Source organism: Geotrypetes seraphini, chromosome 4 (assembly GCF_902459505.1).
Source record: "Geotrypetes seraphini chromosome 4, aGeoSer1.1, whole genome shotgun sequence".
NCBI classification, from domain to species: domain Eukaryota; kingdom Metazoa; phylum Chordata; class Amphibia; order Gymnophiona; family Dermophiidae; genus Geotrypetes; species Geotrypetes seraphini.
This window is the reverse complement of record NC_047087.1, coordinates 162,979,754-162,998,705: the sequence shown is the minus strand read 5'-3', so window position 1 is coordinate 162,998,705 and position 18,952 is coordinate 162,979,754. Positions and strand designations below refer to the sequence as shown.

General features: G+C 45.7%; 1 protein-coding gene across 4 annotated transcripts in view; it reads right to left on the bottom strand.

Moving 5' to 3' along the window:
* EDC4 (enhancer of mRNA decapping 4) overlaps positions 1-18,952 on the bottom strand; it is a 1,195,251-nt gene that overhangs the window by 1,146,059 nt on the left and 30,240 nt on the right. For all 4 annotated transcript variants that reach the window (XM_033940763.1, XM_033940759.1, XM_033940760.1 and 1 more), the window contains exon 2: positions 11,976-12,132. In XM_033940763.1, the coding sequence (XP_033796654.1) occupies positions 11,976-12,004 (29 nt within the window). In that variant the 5' untranslated portion in view covers positions 12,005-12,132. The remainder of the gene's footprint in view (positions 1-11,975; positions 12,133-18,952) is intronic.

Below are 18,952 nucleotides of genomic sequence, written 5' to 3'. Positions count from 1 at the left end.
GGCTTGGGCCACACTTCAGAAGCGACAAGCCTTTCGTGATGTGACCCGACTGCTGAGGGACATAGATATCGTTGGTTGTTTCCATTTGGTGTTTGGCTTACTATCAACGGGACTTCGCGGAAGGTGCATACGGTGAAGGAGGCGTGTAAGGTGCTGCAGGAATTGGGGTGCCGTAATATCCCGGGGCCGGAACAGGGGCCTTCCACTTCCAATGCTACCTGAGAGAGGACTTGGAGTTGTATTTTTGGTCTTTACAGTTGGTTTCGGCCGAAAGAGTTGAGGCCAGGCTGGTGGACCCTTTTTTTTCTGAGTCTTTTTGGAGGTGATTGGGTTTTGGTTATGAGTGATTTGAGGGGTGGGTACGGAGTGAGTTTGAATGGTATGTATTAAGTATGAGAGTATGGATGAGTCTGGGGAACAGTTGGGTGTGTACTTCATTTCTTACCGGTATGACTGGTCATGGAAGATCAAGACCAGTATTGGCTGGGGGGAGGAGTAAAAGGGGGTAAAAGGGGATTTGGGAGCGGGGGATCCACTAATGTTAACTCTGTAGTTGCCTTTTGGTTGGGGTCATGGAATGTGAATGGGGTTAATAACCCGGGAAAGCGTAGTATTGTGTTGAAAGAAGTGTTGCGTTTACAATGGGATGTGGCTTTGTTGCGAGACACATTTGAGGGGTAGGGATGCTCATTTGTTGAATCACCCTGGTTTTGAGCGCGTATTTACACATCAGGAAGGGGGGGGAGAGGAAAAAAGGGGGGCTGGCGATTTTGATCCGTAAAGGTGTGGGGCTGGGCATTGATGGGGAATATTGGGATAAGGAAAGTAGGTGCTTGGCTCTAAAGGGCTCTTATCAGGGGCAGTCATTTACTATTGTCAACATTTATGGTCCCAATTCTAAACAGGCAGCTTATTATCATTCTTTGGAGGCGCCTCTGTTGGAATTTGTGCGGGGAGTAATTTTTGTGGGGGGTGATTTTAATGTGACCCGTAACGCTCTTTTGGATCATTCTAGGGGGGGGGGTTGGGCTATGCTAAGTCTCACCGGAAAGTTTTTTTGGATTTAATGTCTAAGTTGAATCTTTTTGACTGTTGGAGAACTACCCACACTATTCAGAGGAATTATACTTTTTATTCCCATGCTAATAGAAGCTATACCAGGCTGGATAGTATATGGGCTCATCGGAATTTATGGGGGGAAATGGGGGGAGGCAGAAATTGAGGGTATTCAGATATCTGATCACGCTCCGGTTTGGGTGTCCTGGAAGGGGTTTGAAAAGCAGAAAGGGCATACTTTTTGGAGATTAAATGAATCGTTGTTGGAGGATCCCAAGGTGCTGGAGGAGATTCAATTTACCATCAACCGGTATTTGGTTGAGAATGATACGGGAGAGATAGGGAATGGGATTCTTTGGGATGCCCTGAAGGCAGTGTGCAGGGAGTATTGATTAAATGGGGAGCGAGGAAAAAGAGATATAGAGGGGAACGGACCTTATATTTGAGGGAAGAGTTATTGCGCTTGGAGTTATATCATAAGGACACGACTGATCCAGCAGTTGAATGTAAATTGAGGGATGTATGTCGAGAATTACAGCAATTTCAGTTGGAGGATGTCGCTTTCATGAGAGCCAGATTGAAACAGTCTTTTTGAATATGGCAATAAATCTGGGACTTAGTTGGCGAGATTCTTGCGTAAGCGAAGATCAGTACATATGATCCAGGAAATTAAAGGGAGTGGTGGGAGGATATCTCGCACAGATTCTGATATACAGACCTGTTTTTTGACTTATTATACGGATTTGTACAAAGGGGTGACTAGACCTATGGGGAACATCTGGGTGATTTTTTGGATGGATTGACTCTACCCAGGGTGTCCCAGTTGGATTATGATAGATTGGAGTAGCCGTTTTCTGAGTCCGAGGTGCGAGGGGTGATCAGAGGTTTAAAACCTGGAAAGGCGCCTGGGCTCGACAGGTTCTCTAGTCTGTTTTATAAAAAGTTTCAAGACACCCTGGGTGCTTTTGTTGGCCAGAGTAGCGAATGGGGTTTGCACTGGTAGCCCACTGTCGGGTTCTATGGGTGATGCAGGTATTATTGTTTTACCTAAGCCAGAGAAGGAGGTGACAAATTGTGGGGCTTATAGACCTATCTCCCTTTTAAATGTGGATGTTAAGATTATAGCAAAGGTGTTGGCTCTGCGGTTGGCTCGTGTTTTACCCCAGCTTATTTATGTAGACCAGGCGGGATTTATACACCGGCGCCAGGTGCACGATAATGTGCGACGTACCTTGCATGTGATGTGGGAGGCCCAGCGACTACAGGGGGGGATGGCAGTATTGGCTACTGACGCAGAGAAGGCCTTTAATAGGGTCATTTGGGACTTTCTTTGGGCTGTTATGGCTAAAGTTGGCTTAGGTCCAGTATTTTGTAGTTGGGTACGAGTCCTGTATGCCAGGCCTAGGGCATGTATTAAAATAAATGGGTCTTATACAGATTTTTTTGACATCAGAAGAGGTACTCGGCAGAGGTGCCCCTTGTCCCCTCTGTTATTTGCATTGTCCACTGAACCTCTTGCAGAGGCGATCCATACGCATCCTGGCTTGCAGGGGGTTAGGGTGGGGGGCGTATGAACATCGCATTGCACTTTTTGCAGATGACATCTTGTTGTATATTCGAGACCCGGAGGGTACCCTTCCTATTATTTTGGATATTTTCCAACTGTATGGGGATTAGCAGGGTTTACAGTTAATATGGATAAGACAGAATTGATGGGTGTTAACTTGGAAGAGGGGGTGGAAAAGGGGATTATACGTGGCTTTCTTTTTCGACTGGCAGGGGAGAAATTTCGATATCTTGGAATTCAGATTACTAAGGATTTGACTCAACTTTATTCAGCTAATTATGGACCGCTGTTGGTACAGGTGAGACGAGATCTTCAGCAGTGGAGGGTGTTGTGGTTGTCGTGGTGGGGAAGAATAGCGGTGTTGAAAATGAATATCCTTCCCCGGTTGCTGTTTCTCTTTCAAAAGCTGCCTATTCCCCTTCCCAGGGGCCTTTTGGTAGGTTTGCAGAAAACCTTCTCCAGGTTTATTTAGGGATATAAAGCTTCTCGGTTGACTAAAAGGGTTATGTGGGCCCCTAGAGCACAGGGTGGGAGGGCGGTACCGAATCTCCTCTGGTACTATCAGGCGACTCAGCTTCGCTTTATTTTGGATTGGTCTTTGGAGGGAGTTAATTTGGGGGTGCAGATGGAACAATTTTGGTTGGGCAGCAGCCTCTGCGAGACTGGATTTGGAGTTCTTTGTCAACTGGGGATCGGTTGAGAGGGATGGAGAACCCCTTTCTTAAGCATTTACTTATTTTGTGGGGCTCGATGAGGAGGCAGTGGGAGTTGGGGACCTCTTCTTTGGCAGCTATATGTCGTGAACCAACTTTTGCGGTGGGAGGCTCTTCTGGGAATTTTGCTAGGTGGGAGAGGAGAAGGATTCAGGTTTTTAGGGATGTAAGGCAGGGTCATGAGATACTTCCCTTATAGTTAGAGGGGTACTACACAGGACAAAATGTCTTAAATAAAGGATCACTTACAGGTCACTGACCTGGGGGGCTGCCGCGGGAGTGGACTGCTGGGCACGATAGACCTGTGATCTGACTCGGCAGAGGTGATGCTTATATTTTGCAAAAGAGATATTCTTTGCCTCCTGGTGATTTTTTTTATTATTTACAACTTAGACATTATATCCAGGCCCAGGGGTGGGTGGTTGATTCTCCGGGGGGGTCAGGAACAAGTGGAAAATTTATGGGTAGGGTACCTCGTCCAATTTCTGTCCTGTATTCCTTTCTTCGGGGCTAGAATAAACCTATTTTTTCCTTTCGGGATAAGTGGGAGGTGGACTTAGGGTCTTGTTTGTTGGAGAGTGAATAGGACATAATATGTTCTGAAATACATAAAGCGTCATAAGAACATAAGAGTTGCCTCCGCTGGGTCAGACCAGAGGTCCATCGCGCCCAGCAGTCCACACCCGTGGCGGCCCATCAGGTCCACGACCTGTTAAGTGGTTCCTGCCTTTTCCTATAGCCTATCTCTAACTCTATCTGTACCCTTTAATTCTATCTGTATCCCTCAATCCCCTTATCCTTCAGGAATTTATCTAAACCTTCCTTGAACCCCCATTGCATGCCCTGTCCTATCACAATCTCCGGGAGCGCATTCCATGTGTCCACCACCCTATGGGTAAAGAAGAACTTCCTAGCATTTGTTCTAAACATGTCCCCTTTCAATTTCTCTGAGTGCCACCTTGTACTTGTGGTTCCCCACAGTCTGAAGAATCTGTCCCTGTCTACCTTCTCTATGCCTTTCAGGATTTTGAAGGTTTCTATCATGTCTCCTCTAAGTCTCCGCTTCTCCAGGGAGAAGAGCCCCAGCTTTTCTAACCTGTCAGCATATGACAGGTTTTCCATACCTTTTATCAATTTAGTTGCCCTTCTCTGAACTCCCTCAAGTATTGCCATGTCCTTCCTGAGGTACGGTGACCAGTACTGGACACAGTACTCCAGATGCGGGCGCACCATTGCCTGATACAGCGGCATGATCTAAACTAAACTAAACCTTGGGTTTATATACCGCACCATCTCAGTAAATGCAGAGCTCGGCACGGTTTACAGGAATTAGGATGAGAGAGGAACTCCAGTGGAGAGTTTAAGAGTTAGATGTAAAAGGGTGGGGAAGGTGGAGAGGCCTAAGAGGGGGGAAATGTTACAGTTTTGAGAATAGCCAGGTTTTTAGGTGTTTACGGAAAAGTTGGAGGGAGCTTGAGGATCGGAACGGGGAGGTAAGGTTATTCCAGATCTCAGTGATTTTAAAGGGGAGAGATGACCCAAATTTGCCTGCATGAGAAATACCTTTTGTGGAAGGGAAGGATAGTTTAAGAGTTTGGGAGGATCTGGAGGCGGTAGGGATTGGGGAGTTCCAGGATAGAGGGATAACACAGGAAGGATGCCATGTAGGATCTTGTAGGCTAGGCACACACATTTGAAGTGGATCCTGGAGATTACTGGGAGCCAATGGAGCTTAGACAGGAGTGGCAAGACGTGATCAAATTTGCTTTTCGCGAAAATAAGCTTAGCCGTGGCGTTCTGAATCCGCTGCAGTCTGTGGAGGCTTTTCTTGGTTAGGCTGAGGTAGATAGAATTGCAATAGTCCAATCTGGAGAGGATGATGGATTGTACTAGGAATGCGAAGTGTTTTTGGTGAAAATAGGGTCTGACTTTCCTTAGCATGTGAAGGCTGAAGAAGCATTTTTTTACCAAGGATTGGAGATGGTCGTTGAAGGATAGAGAAGAGTCTAAGGTGACACCCAGGACTTTGCTTGAGAGTTCAAGCTGTAATGAGGAGCCGGAGGACAATGGGATGGAGGAGGGTAGATGGTCTAATTGTGGGCCGAGCCAAAGGAGTTTTGTTTTGGACTCGTTCAGATTCATTTGTACTGTGAATGCCCAGGGTTGGAGGTTCGTTATGCATGAGGATATGTTCGTAGAGAGGTTAGTGAGGTTCGAGTCGGTCTCAAGGAGGACGAGGATGTCATCGACGTAAGTGTAAAGAGTTTCAAGGGGGGATAGTTGGAGTAGTTTCAGGGAGGACATGTAAATGTTAAAAAGGATTGGGGAGAGGGGTTAGCCTTGCGGGACACCACAAGTCGGGATCCAGGGGGAGGATGAGATGCCGCACATGTTAACTGTGTAAGAGCGGGAGTGCAAGAATTTGGAGAACCAGTCAAGAACTGTGGAGCTAATGCCTATCTCGGAGAGTTGGAAAATTAGAATGTCATGGTGGACAACGTCAAAAGCTGCGGAGAGGTCGAATTGTAGAAGAACAGCAAACTTGTTACGAGAGTGCAGTTGCTGAACCTTAGAGATTAGAGAGGCCAATAGGGATTCGGTGCAGAAGTTGGGTCTGAAGCCATATTGGTAAGGTAGGAGGATAGAGAATCTTTCTAAGTAGGAAGAGAGCTGGGAAGATATGATAGACTCAAGCAGCTTGGTGAGGAGAGGGATATTAGCTATTGGACGATAGCTGGATGCTATGGAGGGGTCCAGGTCAGCTTTTTTCAGTAGAGGGGAAAGTGCGATGTGTCCCATTTCAGTGGAGAATAGGCCCGATAATAGGGCAGAATTTATGAGTTCGGTGAGAGATGTGATGGCCTGAGTGGGGATTTTCTCAAATAGGTAGGAGGGGAATGGGTCCAGGATGCAGTTGCAAGATTTTAACTTGAGGCAGAGTTTAAGGATCTGAGAATCAGATATGAGCTCGAAGGCAGTCCAGGATCTGTCGGCAGGGATGGGGTTGAAAGGAGCTAGGGTAGGATTGGGTTCGGGGGGTAGCAGAGAGTTGTAGGAGACTGCGGGCAGGAAGGAGCGTCTTAAGGTAGTGATCTTATCATTGAAGAATTTTGCCAGGGCCTCGGCTGAAGGAGATGAGGGGAGAAGGGTGGGGTCATTTTTTGTGGTTAGGGAGCGCCAAATATTGAACAGTGTGCTATTCTGGTTGTTGGATCTGGAGATCTTATCTTCATAGAAGTTCTTCCTTGCTTTTTTTAGTATTGAGTTGTAGAGCTTGATATTGACTCTCCAGGCCTGTCTGTCAGATGTCCTTTGTCCTGGTCGTGATACCCTTTTTGATGATACCCAACATTCTGTTTGCTTTCTTGGAAGCTGCTGCACATTGTGCCGATGCTTTCATTGTTGTATCCACCAACACACCTAGGTCTCTTTCAAGGTTACTTACCCCTAGCAGTGATCCCCTCATTTTGTAGCTGAACATTGGGTTCTTTTTCCCTACATGCATGACCTTGCATTTCTCTACTTTGAAGCTCATTTGCCACTTTTTTGCCCATTCTTCCAGTCTCGCTAGGTCCCTTTGCAGGTCTTCACAGTCTTCCGTGGTTCTAACCCTACTGCAGAGTTTGATGTCGTCTGCAAATTTAATAACCTCACATTTCGTCCCCATCTCCAGGTCGTTTATGAAGATATTGAACAGGAGCGGTCCCAGTACCGACCCCTGAGGAACTCCGCTCGTGACCCATCACCAGTCTGAGTACTGGCCCTTCACTCCAACCCTCTGTTTCCTGCCCTCCAACCAGTGTTTAATCCATCGATAGACATCCCCTTTCACCCCGTGGTTCCCCAGCTTCTTGAGCAGCCGTTCATGGGGTATCTTGTCGAAGGCTTTTTGGAAGTCAAAGTAAATGATGTCAATGGATTCCCCATTGTCCACCTGGCTGTTAATCCCTTCAAAGAAGTGCAGTAAGTTCGTGAGGCACGACCTTCCCTTGCAGAAGCCGTTCTGGCTCGCCCTCAGCTGTCCATTGTTTTCTATGTGCTCGCAGATGCTGTCCTTAACCAGTGCTTCCATCATCTTTCCCAGAACGGAGGTCAAGCTCACCGGCCTGTAGTTTCCTGGGTCACCCCTTGATCCCTTCTTGAAGATAGGCGTGACATTTGCTATTTTCCAGTCCTCTGGGATCTCGCCAGTTTTTAAGGATAGGTTATATATTTGCTGGAGTGTTTCCACTATTTCGTTTCTCAGTTCTTTTAGTACCCTTGGGTGGATTCCATCCGGGTCTAGTGATTTGTCGCTCTTCAATCTGTCTATCTGTCGAAGGACATCCTCTTGGCTTACCTCTATTTGCTCCAGTTTTTCATCTTGATCCCCACTTATGATCTCCTCGGGCTCCAGAACATTGGATGTGTCCTCGCTCGTGAAAACCGACGAGAAGAACTTGTTTAACCTGTTGGCTACCTCTTTTTCCTCCTTTACCACTCCCTTTCTGTCTCCATCATCCAACGGTCCCACTTCCTCCCTTGCCGGTTGCTCTCCCTTTATGTACCTGAAGAACAGTTTGAAGTTTCTCGCTTCCCTCGCCAGCCTCTCTTCATATTCTCTTTTTGCTTCCCTAACCACTCGGTGACATTCCCTTTGGTGTTTTTTGTGTTCCTTCTGATTGTCTTCAGTCTGGTCCTTCTTCTATTTTCTGAACAATATTTTCTTGTCCCCTATCGCCTTTTTCACTGCATCTGTTATTCACACTGGGTTTTTTGTTTGATTCTTTTTGCACCCTTTCCTAAAACTGGGGACGTACAGGTTTTGTGCCTTGTGCACCGTGTCCTTGAGTATGGACCAGGCCTTCTCAACGGTCTCCAGCTTCCCTGAGCCACTTCTGAGTTTCTTCCCCACCATTTTCCTCATAGCGTCATAGTTCCCTTTTCTGAAATTGAGAGCTGTTGTCGTGGTTCTCTTTACCTTTGATGTTCCTACTTCTAATTTGCACTGGATCATGTGGTAATCACTGTTTCCCAGTGGTGCTATTACTACCACCTCCTTTGCGGGTCCCCCTAGTCCATTGAGGATTAGGTCGAGAGTGGCATCTCCTCGCGTCGGTTCCATGACCATCTGTTCCATGAAACAGTCCCTCACAGCCTCCAGGAATTTTGTTTCCCTTGTGCAGTTGGAGTGTCCAATGCTCCAGTCTATCCCAGGGTAGTTGAAATCCCCCATCACCACCACACTTCCGCTTTTGCATTGCTGCCTCCATTCAGCCTCCAGATCCTGGTCTTCGGCTTCCGGTTGTCCTGGTAGGCGATAGTACAGTCCCAGTTTTATGTCAGCCCCATTTCTTCCTGGTAACTTAACCCATAGTGATTCCAAACCGTTCGCCCTTATTGCTGTATCCATCCTGGTCGAGTGAATGGAGTCCCTTATGTATAGCGCTAGTCCTCCACCCTTCTTGTACGTCCTGTCTCTCCTGTAGAGTTTGTACCCTGGTAGGACCACATCCCATTTGTTGTCCTCAGACCACCATGTTTCTGTGACTCCAATTATGTCTAGGTCCTCTTTGTTGGCTATGACTTCTAGCTCTCCCTAGCTCTCCCATTTTAGTTCTTAGGCTCCTTGCATTTGTGTATAAGCAATTTAGGTCCCAGTTGTTTGCTTTCCCTGCTGGTTTTTCTCGTGGTTTGGTGTTCCCTCCGACCCCCTTATGGACTGTCGGCTCCCGAGGTTCACTTTGTTCTTCCTCCTTCTGCGGCATGCCTTCCCCGTCCTTAGCCTGCCTCCCCAATTTCACATGTCCCTCTATCTCCTGCTGTTCGTTCTTCTTTTTGCTCTCTAGTTTCACTTGTTCCTTGTACCCCTGTATTTCATCCTTTGGTCCTTTTTCACATTTTTCCTGTTCATCCTTAAGTCTCTCTCTACTTTTTCCCCGCTCAGTATCTTCATTTGAAACTCTTGTCCGAAGCGTCATTGTTAGATCGTCTGTCGGCTTTCCCCTTCTCCTCAGTTTAAAGCCTTGTCTATTTCATTATTGACGTTGTTTGCCAGCATTCTTGTTCCTGTCGTGCTCAGGTGCAGTCCGTCCCTCCTGAAGAGCTTGTTCTTTCCCCAAAAAGTGGTCCAGTTCCTTACAAAGTGGAAACCTTCCTCTTCGCACTATCTCCTCAGCCATCCGTTTATTGCTTGCAGCTCGGTCTGCCTCCTCGCATCCGCCCTCGGTACTGGCAGGATCTCAGAAAAAGCTATCTTCCTTGTCCTCAGCTTCAGTTTCCTTCCCAGGGTCTGGAACTGCTCAGTTAGTGTAGTCCTGTTGTAATTTCTTCTGCTGACATCGTTGGTTCCAACGTGGATTATCACTGTTGTCTCCTCCGTCTCAGCTCCTTCCAGAATCCTCTCGATTCTGTCGGTGATGTCCTTCGTTCTTGCCCCCGGGAGACATGTCACTAGCCGGTCCTCTCTCCCTCCTGCTATGTGACTGTCCACTTCTCTCAGGATTGAGTCTCCCACTACGATTGCTGATTTCCCCTTCTTCAGCTTCCTTTTTGGTCTCAGGTCTGTATCTTTGGTGCGGCCCACAGATTCTCCCTCTGGGTTCTTGTGGGTCTCTGCCTCCTCGGTTCTTCCGCAAGGTCCTTCTCCCGTGGCGTCTAGCGGATTCTGTCCTTCATCTGTTGGTTCCTGTCCCCTGGCGTCTGGTGGATTACGTCCTCCATCTGTTGGTTCCCATCTGTAATGCTGATGATCCTGTACCTGCACCATCCTGCAGGCCTCCTCGATGTATCTCTCGAGCTCCCTAACTTGCTCCTCGATGTGGTTCTCTCTGGTGGAATCCTCAGTTGCCCAGAATGGTTCTTCTGAGGTGCAGAGTCCCTCCAGCTCCTGGACCTTGATCTGCAGTCTCCCGACCTCCTTCTTCAGGCTTTCCAGTTCCTGACACCGACCACATATGTACGCCTGCCTCCCGGAGGGGAGGTAGGCATACATATGACACCCGATGCAGCATACTGGGAAACTCCGCTGGGCTCCTGCTGCCTCCATTTTACTTTTCTCCTTCCTGTAGTCCCTCGGTGTGTGGAGGTGGTGCCCTGGCGTGCAGCTAGCTGAAAGAGTAGAGAGAGAAGAGAAGAATGAGTAAGAAAAGAAGGAGTATGAGAATGAAAAGAAGTTTGCTGCTGGGTGGCCTGGGCTCCTGGCTCCTTCTCAAGGCTCCTTCGCAAAGACGCTCTCGCTAAGGCGAGCGCCTTTGCCGCTCGCCTTCGCCGCGCGCCAAACGGCTGCACGCCGTTGGCTCCCCTTCTCTTAAAGGGGAGCCCAGGCCCCGATGCGACCTCTGACGCGGTGGGGGTGGGCGGTGCTACATCTCACCGCTACCCCGATCCAGCTTCCTCCCCTCTGCTCTCCGGTCTGGTCTCCTCCCCTCTCCGACCTTGCCTCTCTCCTTTGCACTGCCCATCCTCTTCCGATTTGGCTCCTCTCCTCTGCAGCCGCCGAGATCGCAGTTGCGTGTTGGTTCAGAAGGATGCATATAAAATTGTATCTCGTTGGTATTATACTCCAGCTCATTTACACGTTATGTTTCCTAATGTACTTGATATTTGTTGGAGATGTGGGGAGGGGGGAGGGACCTTTTTACATGTCTAGTGGGATTGTGCTAAGGTCAGACCCTATTGGGTTATGATTACTGGACGTTTGACTGCCTGGTTGCGAGAGTTGGTTTCGCTTACCCCATAGACTTGTTGATTGGATCTTACTAACCTGAGGGATGTTTGGTGGCGCAGAAAACTCCTTAGTTTGGGCTTCTCTGCAGCCAAATGTTTGTTAGCCTCTTATTGGAAAAAGCCAGTGGTGCTTACAGAAGGGGAATGGAAAGATAGGGTGGGTCTTTATTACATATGGAATGTGTCATTGCTCAACAACATAGATATTTTGATGTGCATCACAAAGACTGGGATTTTATTTTTGGTAAACTTCAGGGTTGAGTATTGGTGGATTTTTGAGCGGGGAGGGAGGGAATGTTTTCTTTTGCAGGGGAGGAATGATGGATGGGTGGGGGTTGGAGGAAGGGGGGAGTGGACTGGGGAGGTTTGGTTATTGTATTGTTGAGGGGGGAGGTTTTTGCTGGGGGTATTTTGTTATTTGCTGTGAGGGAATTTTTGGTGGGTGTGCTGTGGGTGGTGGACCTTGTATTTTGATTGTCTTTTTTGTATACTGTTTGATGGTCCCGAAGGAGCTATTTGTAGATTTTGTTCACATTTTTTTCAATAAAAATTTGATACGAAAAAAAATTATTTATTACACATATTGGCATATGGCCCCCTAAATCCTGCTTAATATTATTATTCACATCAGCCTGTATAATCAGGTTTCAAAGCTAAACTAGCAAAGGAGGTTTAAGACGCAATGTTCTCTGCCTATCAGTGGAAGAAAAGAAATGAAGACTGTCACTACCATGCAACTTGTTAGGTTGCTAAAAGCATAAGACACTTCCCTGGATTTGGATTACCATTCCTCCTTCTACAGAATGTCCTTGTTCCTGCTGAAAGGTGCTATACTAAAATGCTACCATCCAAGATAGCCTAATTTGGAAAAAAAAATGGCAGTTAAAAGTATACATAAAAAACCTACTACTACCTTAGTCTTTAACACTTACATGACTTGCTTTTCCTGTAGATTTACCATGGTAGCGTTTCGAAGATTCGGTTCAGATAGCGAGACGCCATCTCCTGCTGAAATTGGGTCTGGTAACAATAAACCATTTAAGTCTCCATTGTAGGAGTTAGGCTTTCTTTGGCTCTCATTTCCTGAATCTAAATTTAAAAACAAAAACATAAAAATGAATTCAAATACAATTCTTTGAGAGTACAAAATGAAAAATTAGGTTCCTACCTGGATAATCTTCTTTCTGTTAATCTCAGGTTAATCTTCTTTTTGTTAATCTTAGGTCATCAATCCATTCCCACACACTGGGTTTTGTAGACGTGTGCTACTCACAACATTCAGCACCTCCCACATTGCCAATGGAATGTAATGTCCCCTTCAGAACATTCAAAGCAAAATTGATTGCCACTGTAACTCAGGAAAAAAAATAATTTTCAACAGAAATTTATAACATAACATGAAGGGACACAGTTCTGAAACAGGGTGAGGTCAGCACACTGATTTCTAAGCCCCTGTGAAAGAATGCCGAATCATTTCCTCTCCCCCTTACCTGTCACAAATTAACCCTCATCTTACTTAAGCAGTCCTTATTTGGAATAGGACATCAGCTGACAGGCATTGAATACGTGCAAAGACTCAGGGTTTGTCCACGTGTTAATCAGGCATTGACTACGTGCAGAGTTGAGGGTGACATGATGTAAATGCATGTGACTTTGTATCCACCAATCATTAGACATGTAATCGAGGGAGTTACTATGATGTCATTAGCATAAGAACATAAGAAACGCCTTCACCGGATCAGACCAAGGTCCATCTAGTCCGGCGATCCGCACACGCGGAGGCCCATTTAGGTGCTCCTTGTTGGAGACCCGGATTTCCGTATCCCTCAATATGATTTGCAAGAAGGTGTGCATCCAACTTGCGTTTGAAACCCAGAACAGTATTCTCTGCCACCACCTCCTCCGGGAGAGCATTCCAAGCGCCCACCACTCTTTGTGTGAAACAGAACTTCCTGACATTTGTCCTGAACCTGCTGCCATTCAGTTTCAGGCTATGACCTCTTGTCCGTGTCACATCTGAAAATGTCAGTAATGCTGCTTTCTGGTCAATTTGGTCAAATCCTTTTAATATTTTAAAAGTCTCTATCAGATCCCCACGCAGTCTTCTCTTTTCGAGGGTGAACAGTCCCAGTTTTCCGAGGCGTTCTTTGTAGCTTAAATTCTCCATGCATTATGACATAGAAGCATAATAAAAGAAGTTCGGAGTTTGCCACGGCAACACCTCCGCCTGACTCTTATCCTGTGTGTGTGCTGTGTGTGTTCAATCCCTACAAGTGGTGCCCGAACAGGGACCCTTCGCCCTGCTTAATCCATCCGACGATAAGACTTGGTGCACCTCATCCTCTGGGATCCTCTCGAGTAAGTAAGGGAAATTCCCTATCAGATTTACAGTGTGCTCATGTGAAAGAATTGAAGTATATTCTGAGACATAGAGATAAAGAGGTATCTGATTCGCAGTCACAATGTTTAGTACAAGAAATAGGAGAGCACTGCCCCTGGTATCCAGAAGAGGGATCCCTAAAATTAGAAGACTGGATTAGAGTAGGGAAAGTTTTGTATGCTGAACCTAAAGCATCGGCAGGCATATTAATGGTATGGCATAAGTGTAAATGTGCCTTGGAAAAGGTAGGAATTGAGGCATCGTACAAGGTGTCAACGGTCTCATTAACCGTTCCCCCCTGACTATTCCAGTCAGAACACATATCCAAAACTCATATTACATTACATTAGGGATTTCTATTTCGCCATTACCTTGCGGTTCAAGGTGGATTACAAAAGAGTTAAAGAGGGTGTTTTACAAAAAGATTTCTGGTCCTTTTTGGGGGAAAAAAGAGCAGAGCAGGTTGATTTGAGGGTTAGAGGGATAAAAGAAGGAAGCTTGAAAGGTTAGGATTTTACGTCCAGTTCCTTTAAGTGCAAAAAAGGAAGAAACATTAACGTACCCTTTAAGTGCATTTCAAGCAATGATGAAAAAGGCCAGAGAGGAAGGGCAATTAGAGGCAGAGGATATGAAAGATTTAATTCAAGTCTACCCAGTCACATATGCTCAAGATCCTAATGGTCCAGGACAGAAAGCTACTTATCACCCATTATCCTTTGCAATGTTATGAGAAATTCGTAAATCTATTTCAGAGATAGGTTTACGAAGTAATTTCACAGCTAGGTTATTTGAAACCCTGGCTGGGGCGCATACTTTAATACCACAAGATTGGAAAGACATTATGCGCATGGTATTGACTATGGGTCAATATGTTATGTGGGATAGTGAATATCAAAGGGAAGCTCAACGGAGAGCTTTACAGTCTGGAGGGCTTTATATACCAGATCAGTTATATGGGACAGGAAATTTCTCCACTATTCCCTAACAAAGTATACTTCCAACAGAAACACTGACGATAGCGAGTCAGTGTGCATTCAGAGCATATCATAAAGTACCAGCCTCAGGAACACCGGTTAAAAGTTATGCAAACATCAAACAGGGAGCCATCGAGCCTTATACAGATTTTATAAACAGGTTACAAGAAGCAATACAAAGACAAGTAGATAATAATGAGGCTCAAAGTGATTTAATGATGAAATTAGCCAAAGACAATGCCAATTTAGATTGCTGTAAAGCATTACATGGCTTAGGCAACAGGACAGATATTACCTTAGCCGATATGCTGCGAGCCTGTGCTGATATTGGCACTCAAACATATCAAATGGACCTTCAAGCAGCTGCAGAACAAAAAAGTTCCACCCCAAAAGGCAATTGTTATGGCTGTGGTAAAAACATTTTAAACAAAACTGTAAGGCAAATATTAATAAACCGCCCATATTGAACAGAGGGCAACCCCCTAATATCTGTCCAAAATGTAAGAAGGGATATCATTGGGCTAACCAATGTCGCTCAGAAACAGTGAGACACAACCCTTCGGGATACTTCCCATCGGGCATGTCTCTTGCCCCGGTACAAACAGAGACTACCATAACAGGCCCCTTGAAATTTCAAGCACAAATCAACTGTGTTAAATTCAAAATCTGAAAAAACTCAAAGTGCGGGCATAGACTTATATATTCAAGCAGAACAGGAATTGAAAATAGCAGAAGAAATATATCAATTGGAATCTCAGCTTTCGGGACCTTTACCTCCTAATTCTGTAGGGTTGGTATTACCAGATCTTCTGCTGCCCTAAAGGGTATATTTGTGATTCCGGGAGTGATAGATGCTGGTTACACAGGAAATATAAAGATGCAAATTTGGACTAACATTCCCCAAACTGTAAGTTTAGGAGAATCATTTGCACAATTAATCTTGTTGCCATTCAGCTCACCTGCAGGAGGAAAAGAGGTGGTTCGTGTGAATCAAGGATTTGGTTCTACTGCAAAGCAGGTATATTCTCTTACACAAATAATAGGTAATAGTCGTCTTTTGGTGAATGAATATCTCATTAACATTTTGTTTCAAGGGTTATTAGATACTGGAGCTGATGTCACTGTAATAGCTCTGAACCAATGGCCATCGGAATGGCCCATTGATCAAATAAAGCAAGTGTGGGGGATTGGGGTAGGCAGGAACATAACATAAGAACATAAGCATCGCTTCTGCCGAGTCGGACCATGAGTCCATCATGCCCAGCAGTCCGCTCCAGCGGCAGCCCCCCCAGGTCCATGACCTGTAAGTGATCTTTTACCCAAAACATTTTATTCCCTAATCATTTAATATCCTGTATAGTAACCCTCTAACTATACCCTTCAATCCCCTTTTCCTTCAGGAAATCATCTAATCCCATTTTGAAACCCAAAATCGTACTCTGCCCTACCACCTCCTCTGGAAGCGCATTCCAGGTGTCTAACACCCTCCGAGTGAAGAACTTCCTAGCATTTGTTCTGAATCTGTCTCCTTTCAATACTAGTTGATGGGAAGCTAACATATCATTATATTCTGATGATAATTTACATAAATTATGAAAAATATTTGGGTATTGGGGGGCGGAGCTTGGCTGCGCATGGAGATGGACATGTAGTCACTGAGCTCTTCACTTCACTGTGCTTCAGCATTATTTAACTGATTTTAAAATCCTTCAATTTACTTCAAAATTGTTTTACAATATCCTATGGCATCGAGCCGGCAAACAAAATTGGAAATGGCTTTTGCAGCAACAGGTGGGGGGAAAAGACTAAAACCTAACCCACCAACACCTTCAAAGGTCCCCTTGCCGAAGGATGCGGCGGATATTATTGAGACTGTTAAGGCAGAGTTAAATAACATTAAGGATTTGCTTTGTGATACCAATACCAAAGTTACCAGTCTCCAAACTGAGATGGCTAACATCTCTCAACAATTCACAGTATGTATGGTCAGGACGGAGAATTTGGAGCAGCGTGCGACAGGAATGAAGGAAAAATTAATTCAATGCAGTGCAGACCATAAGATTGTTATGAGATTAAATAAAGAGCTGGAGGAATTAAGCAATCGTAGCAGGTGAAATAATATTCGGCTGTTTGGATTACCAGAGGAAGCTGAAGGAGCTAATCCAATTAGCTTTATTGAGGACTTTGTTCCTATGGTACTATCTCTTAAGTTTTCAGTACCTTTTGAAGTTGAGCAAGCACATCGCATCCCTTCGTGCATAAATAATAAAGTTAGTGGACCTCGCCCCCCCTTATTTTTAAAGTTCTCAGATTTAACCAAGCATTTGACATCTTAAATGCTGCCAAAGAAAATAAAATTTTGATATGGCAGGAGGGGAAAATCTCTTTGGTTCCTGATTTTGCCAAGCACACCGCATATCTGAGAAAGCAGTTGTTGTCACTTAGACTGCAATTAAGACAGATGAGGGCAAGATATATCCTTCTGTTATGAGGATTACTTATAATAATATAACTTCATGGGAGGAAGTGAAATCAGCTTGAAGTATGGCTGCTTGAGCTTTGAGCTCCAAAGGGGCTTGATGGAAAATTGAATCGGCAGAACTGTCCCGAGGAGAGTTGGATCTTCTAACTGTGCTAGTGGCTGGGGGAGTGCATGGCGAGCAGGAAGTAACTCGAGAAGTTTTAGTTTCCTGGGACAGTGAGCGTTAAAACCCACTGTCAACATTGCTGATCACCAATAGGCTCAGTCAAAATGGCACAGCAGCCCGAGAAGGCCATCGCGGGCTCACCTGCAAGTTCTCGACTGGATGTGGAACGGCTGGGTTCGGAGACTGTGGAGCAGCTGTTTTGTGAGCTAAAAGAGGAAATGTTAGGAGTGTGGGCTGATGGAAAGGCAGCGCTGGTGGAACTCTGTGCAGAAGTGGGGGAGTTGGGAACTCGCGTTGTGGCCTCTGAAGAGAAACTGGGCCATGTGGCGGCCGTAGCAATGGATTCTAAAACGCTGGCTGAAGCGACAAATACCCAGCTGGAGGACTTGAGGAACTAGAGATACCATCAACAACTTCTATCGTATCAAGCAGCCTTATGGGGCAAAGACTTAGAAAAACTAATTACACACACAAACAACTATGGTGAATTTAGGAAACACCTAAAAACATACCTGTTCTCGAAATACCTAGGTAACGATTCAGGACAATAGCCCCCTTCGTAATCCCACCCAGATCTGATCTTGAAAACTGTTAACCTCTAATCTCTAACTATGAATGCTCCACTCAATTTATGGAATTTTTCTAATTCATTGTAAATCGCACGGAACTTCACGGTCCTGCAGTATATAAACTGTTGCTATTATTATCACTGTTGTTACTATCAGATGTTCTCAGCTATACTCTGTAAGTCGCTGTCTGTACAGTTTCTCTTCATTGTAAACCGCCTAGAAGTCGCAAGATTGTTGGCGGTATATAAGAATAAAGTTATTATTATTATTAGATGGAGGACCTTGAAAACCGGTCCCGTTGCTCCAATTTAAGATTTAAAGGGGTTCTTGAAACTGATCGATATAAGGACCCAGACAGGTCGTGCGGGAATTCTGTAGTCAACTGCTGGGAGAAGAAGAGCTGGTGGAAGCCTCAGCTATAATTATACATAAAGCACTTTGCAGCTTGGGGCCAGCACGAGCTGTGGGTAACCGGGATATTGTTGCTTGCTTTGGAGATTACCTACTCAAGGAGAGGATCTTGCAAGCAGTGAGACGAAATCCCTCTTTTATTTGGCAGGGATTACCTACTGGAGTGTACCAGGACTTGGTATCCGTGACCCTACAGAAGCGGAGAGCATTTAGGGAGGTCACCCAGGTGCTCCAGTCAGCAGGGCACCATAATAGATGGCCGTTCCCTTTTTGAATCTTGCTCACGATAAATGGAAAGACCCAAAGGATGGATAAAGTGGAAGAGGCTTGGAAGGTGATGAAGGACCTTGGCTGTGGTTCGGAGGCAGATCAGAACCTGCGATGATCCCCAGTCCGGGGCACCGGAGGTGTTGGTTTGGGGCCTCAAGTTTCCCATGAGAAGACCTGCCTGCCGTCTACTAGCACTGGCTGATCGGGGATGTAGTAATCTGCTTGGTTTTAGACTCTTGCTTGTTCTGTTTGGGACATTCAAATTGAGCGGGTCCTGGGATGGCTCTGTGGGACTTCCTGTATGTTGGGATGGGATGGGAGTTGGTATGTGTGATGTGTGTCTGAGTTTAGCAGGATGGGGACTGTATTTGTGGGAATGGGTGAGGGGTATATGGGTTATAGCGTTGCTGTTTATGGGATATTGGTAGTGTATGTGTATGGGGGAGTGTGCGTGTGGAGTGTGTGCAGTACTTGAGTGTGAGTCACGGGGATTGGGAATCTTTAACTTATAATTTGGAGTGTTTTGGATATTTTTGGGGGGGGGACTAAGGTGCCAGAAGGCCTCTTTGACTTGACCTCATTTTCCTGTTCTGGCTGATCTGAATACACCGGGATCAGAAACTTGGGAGGGGAGCAGGGGGGGATAGGGGTGGAGTA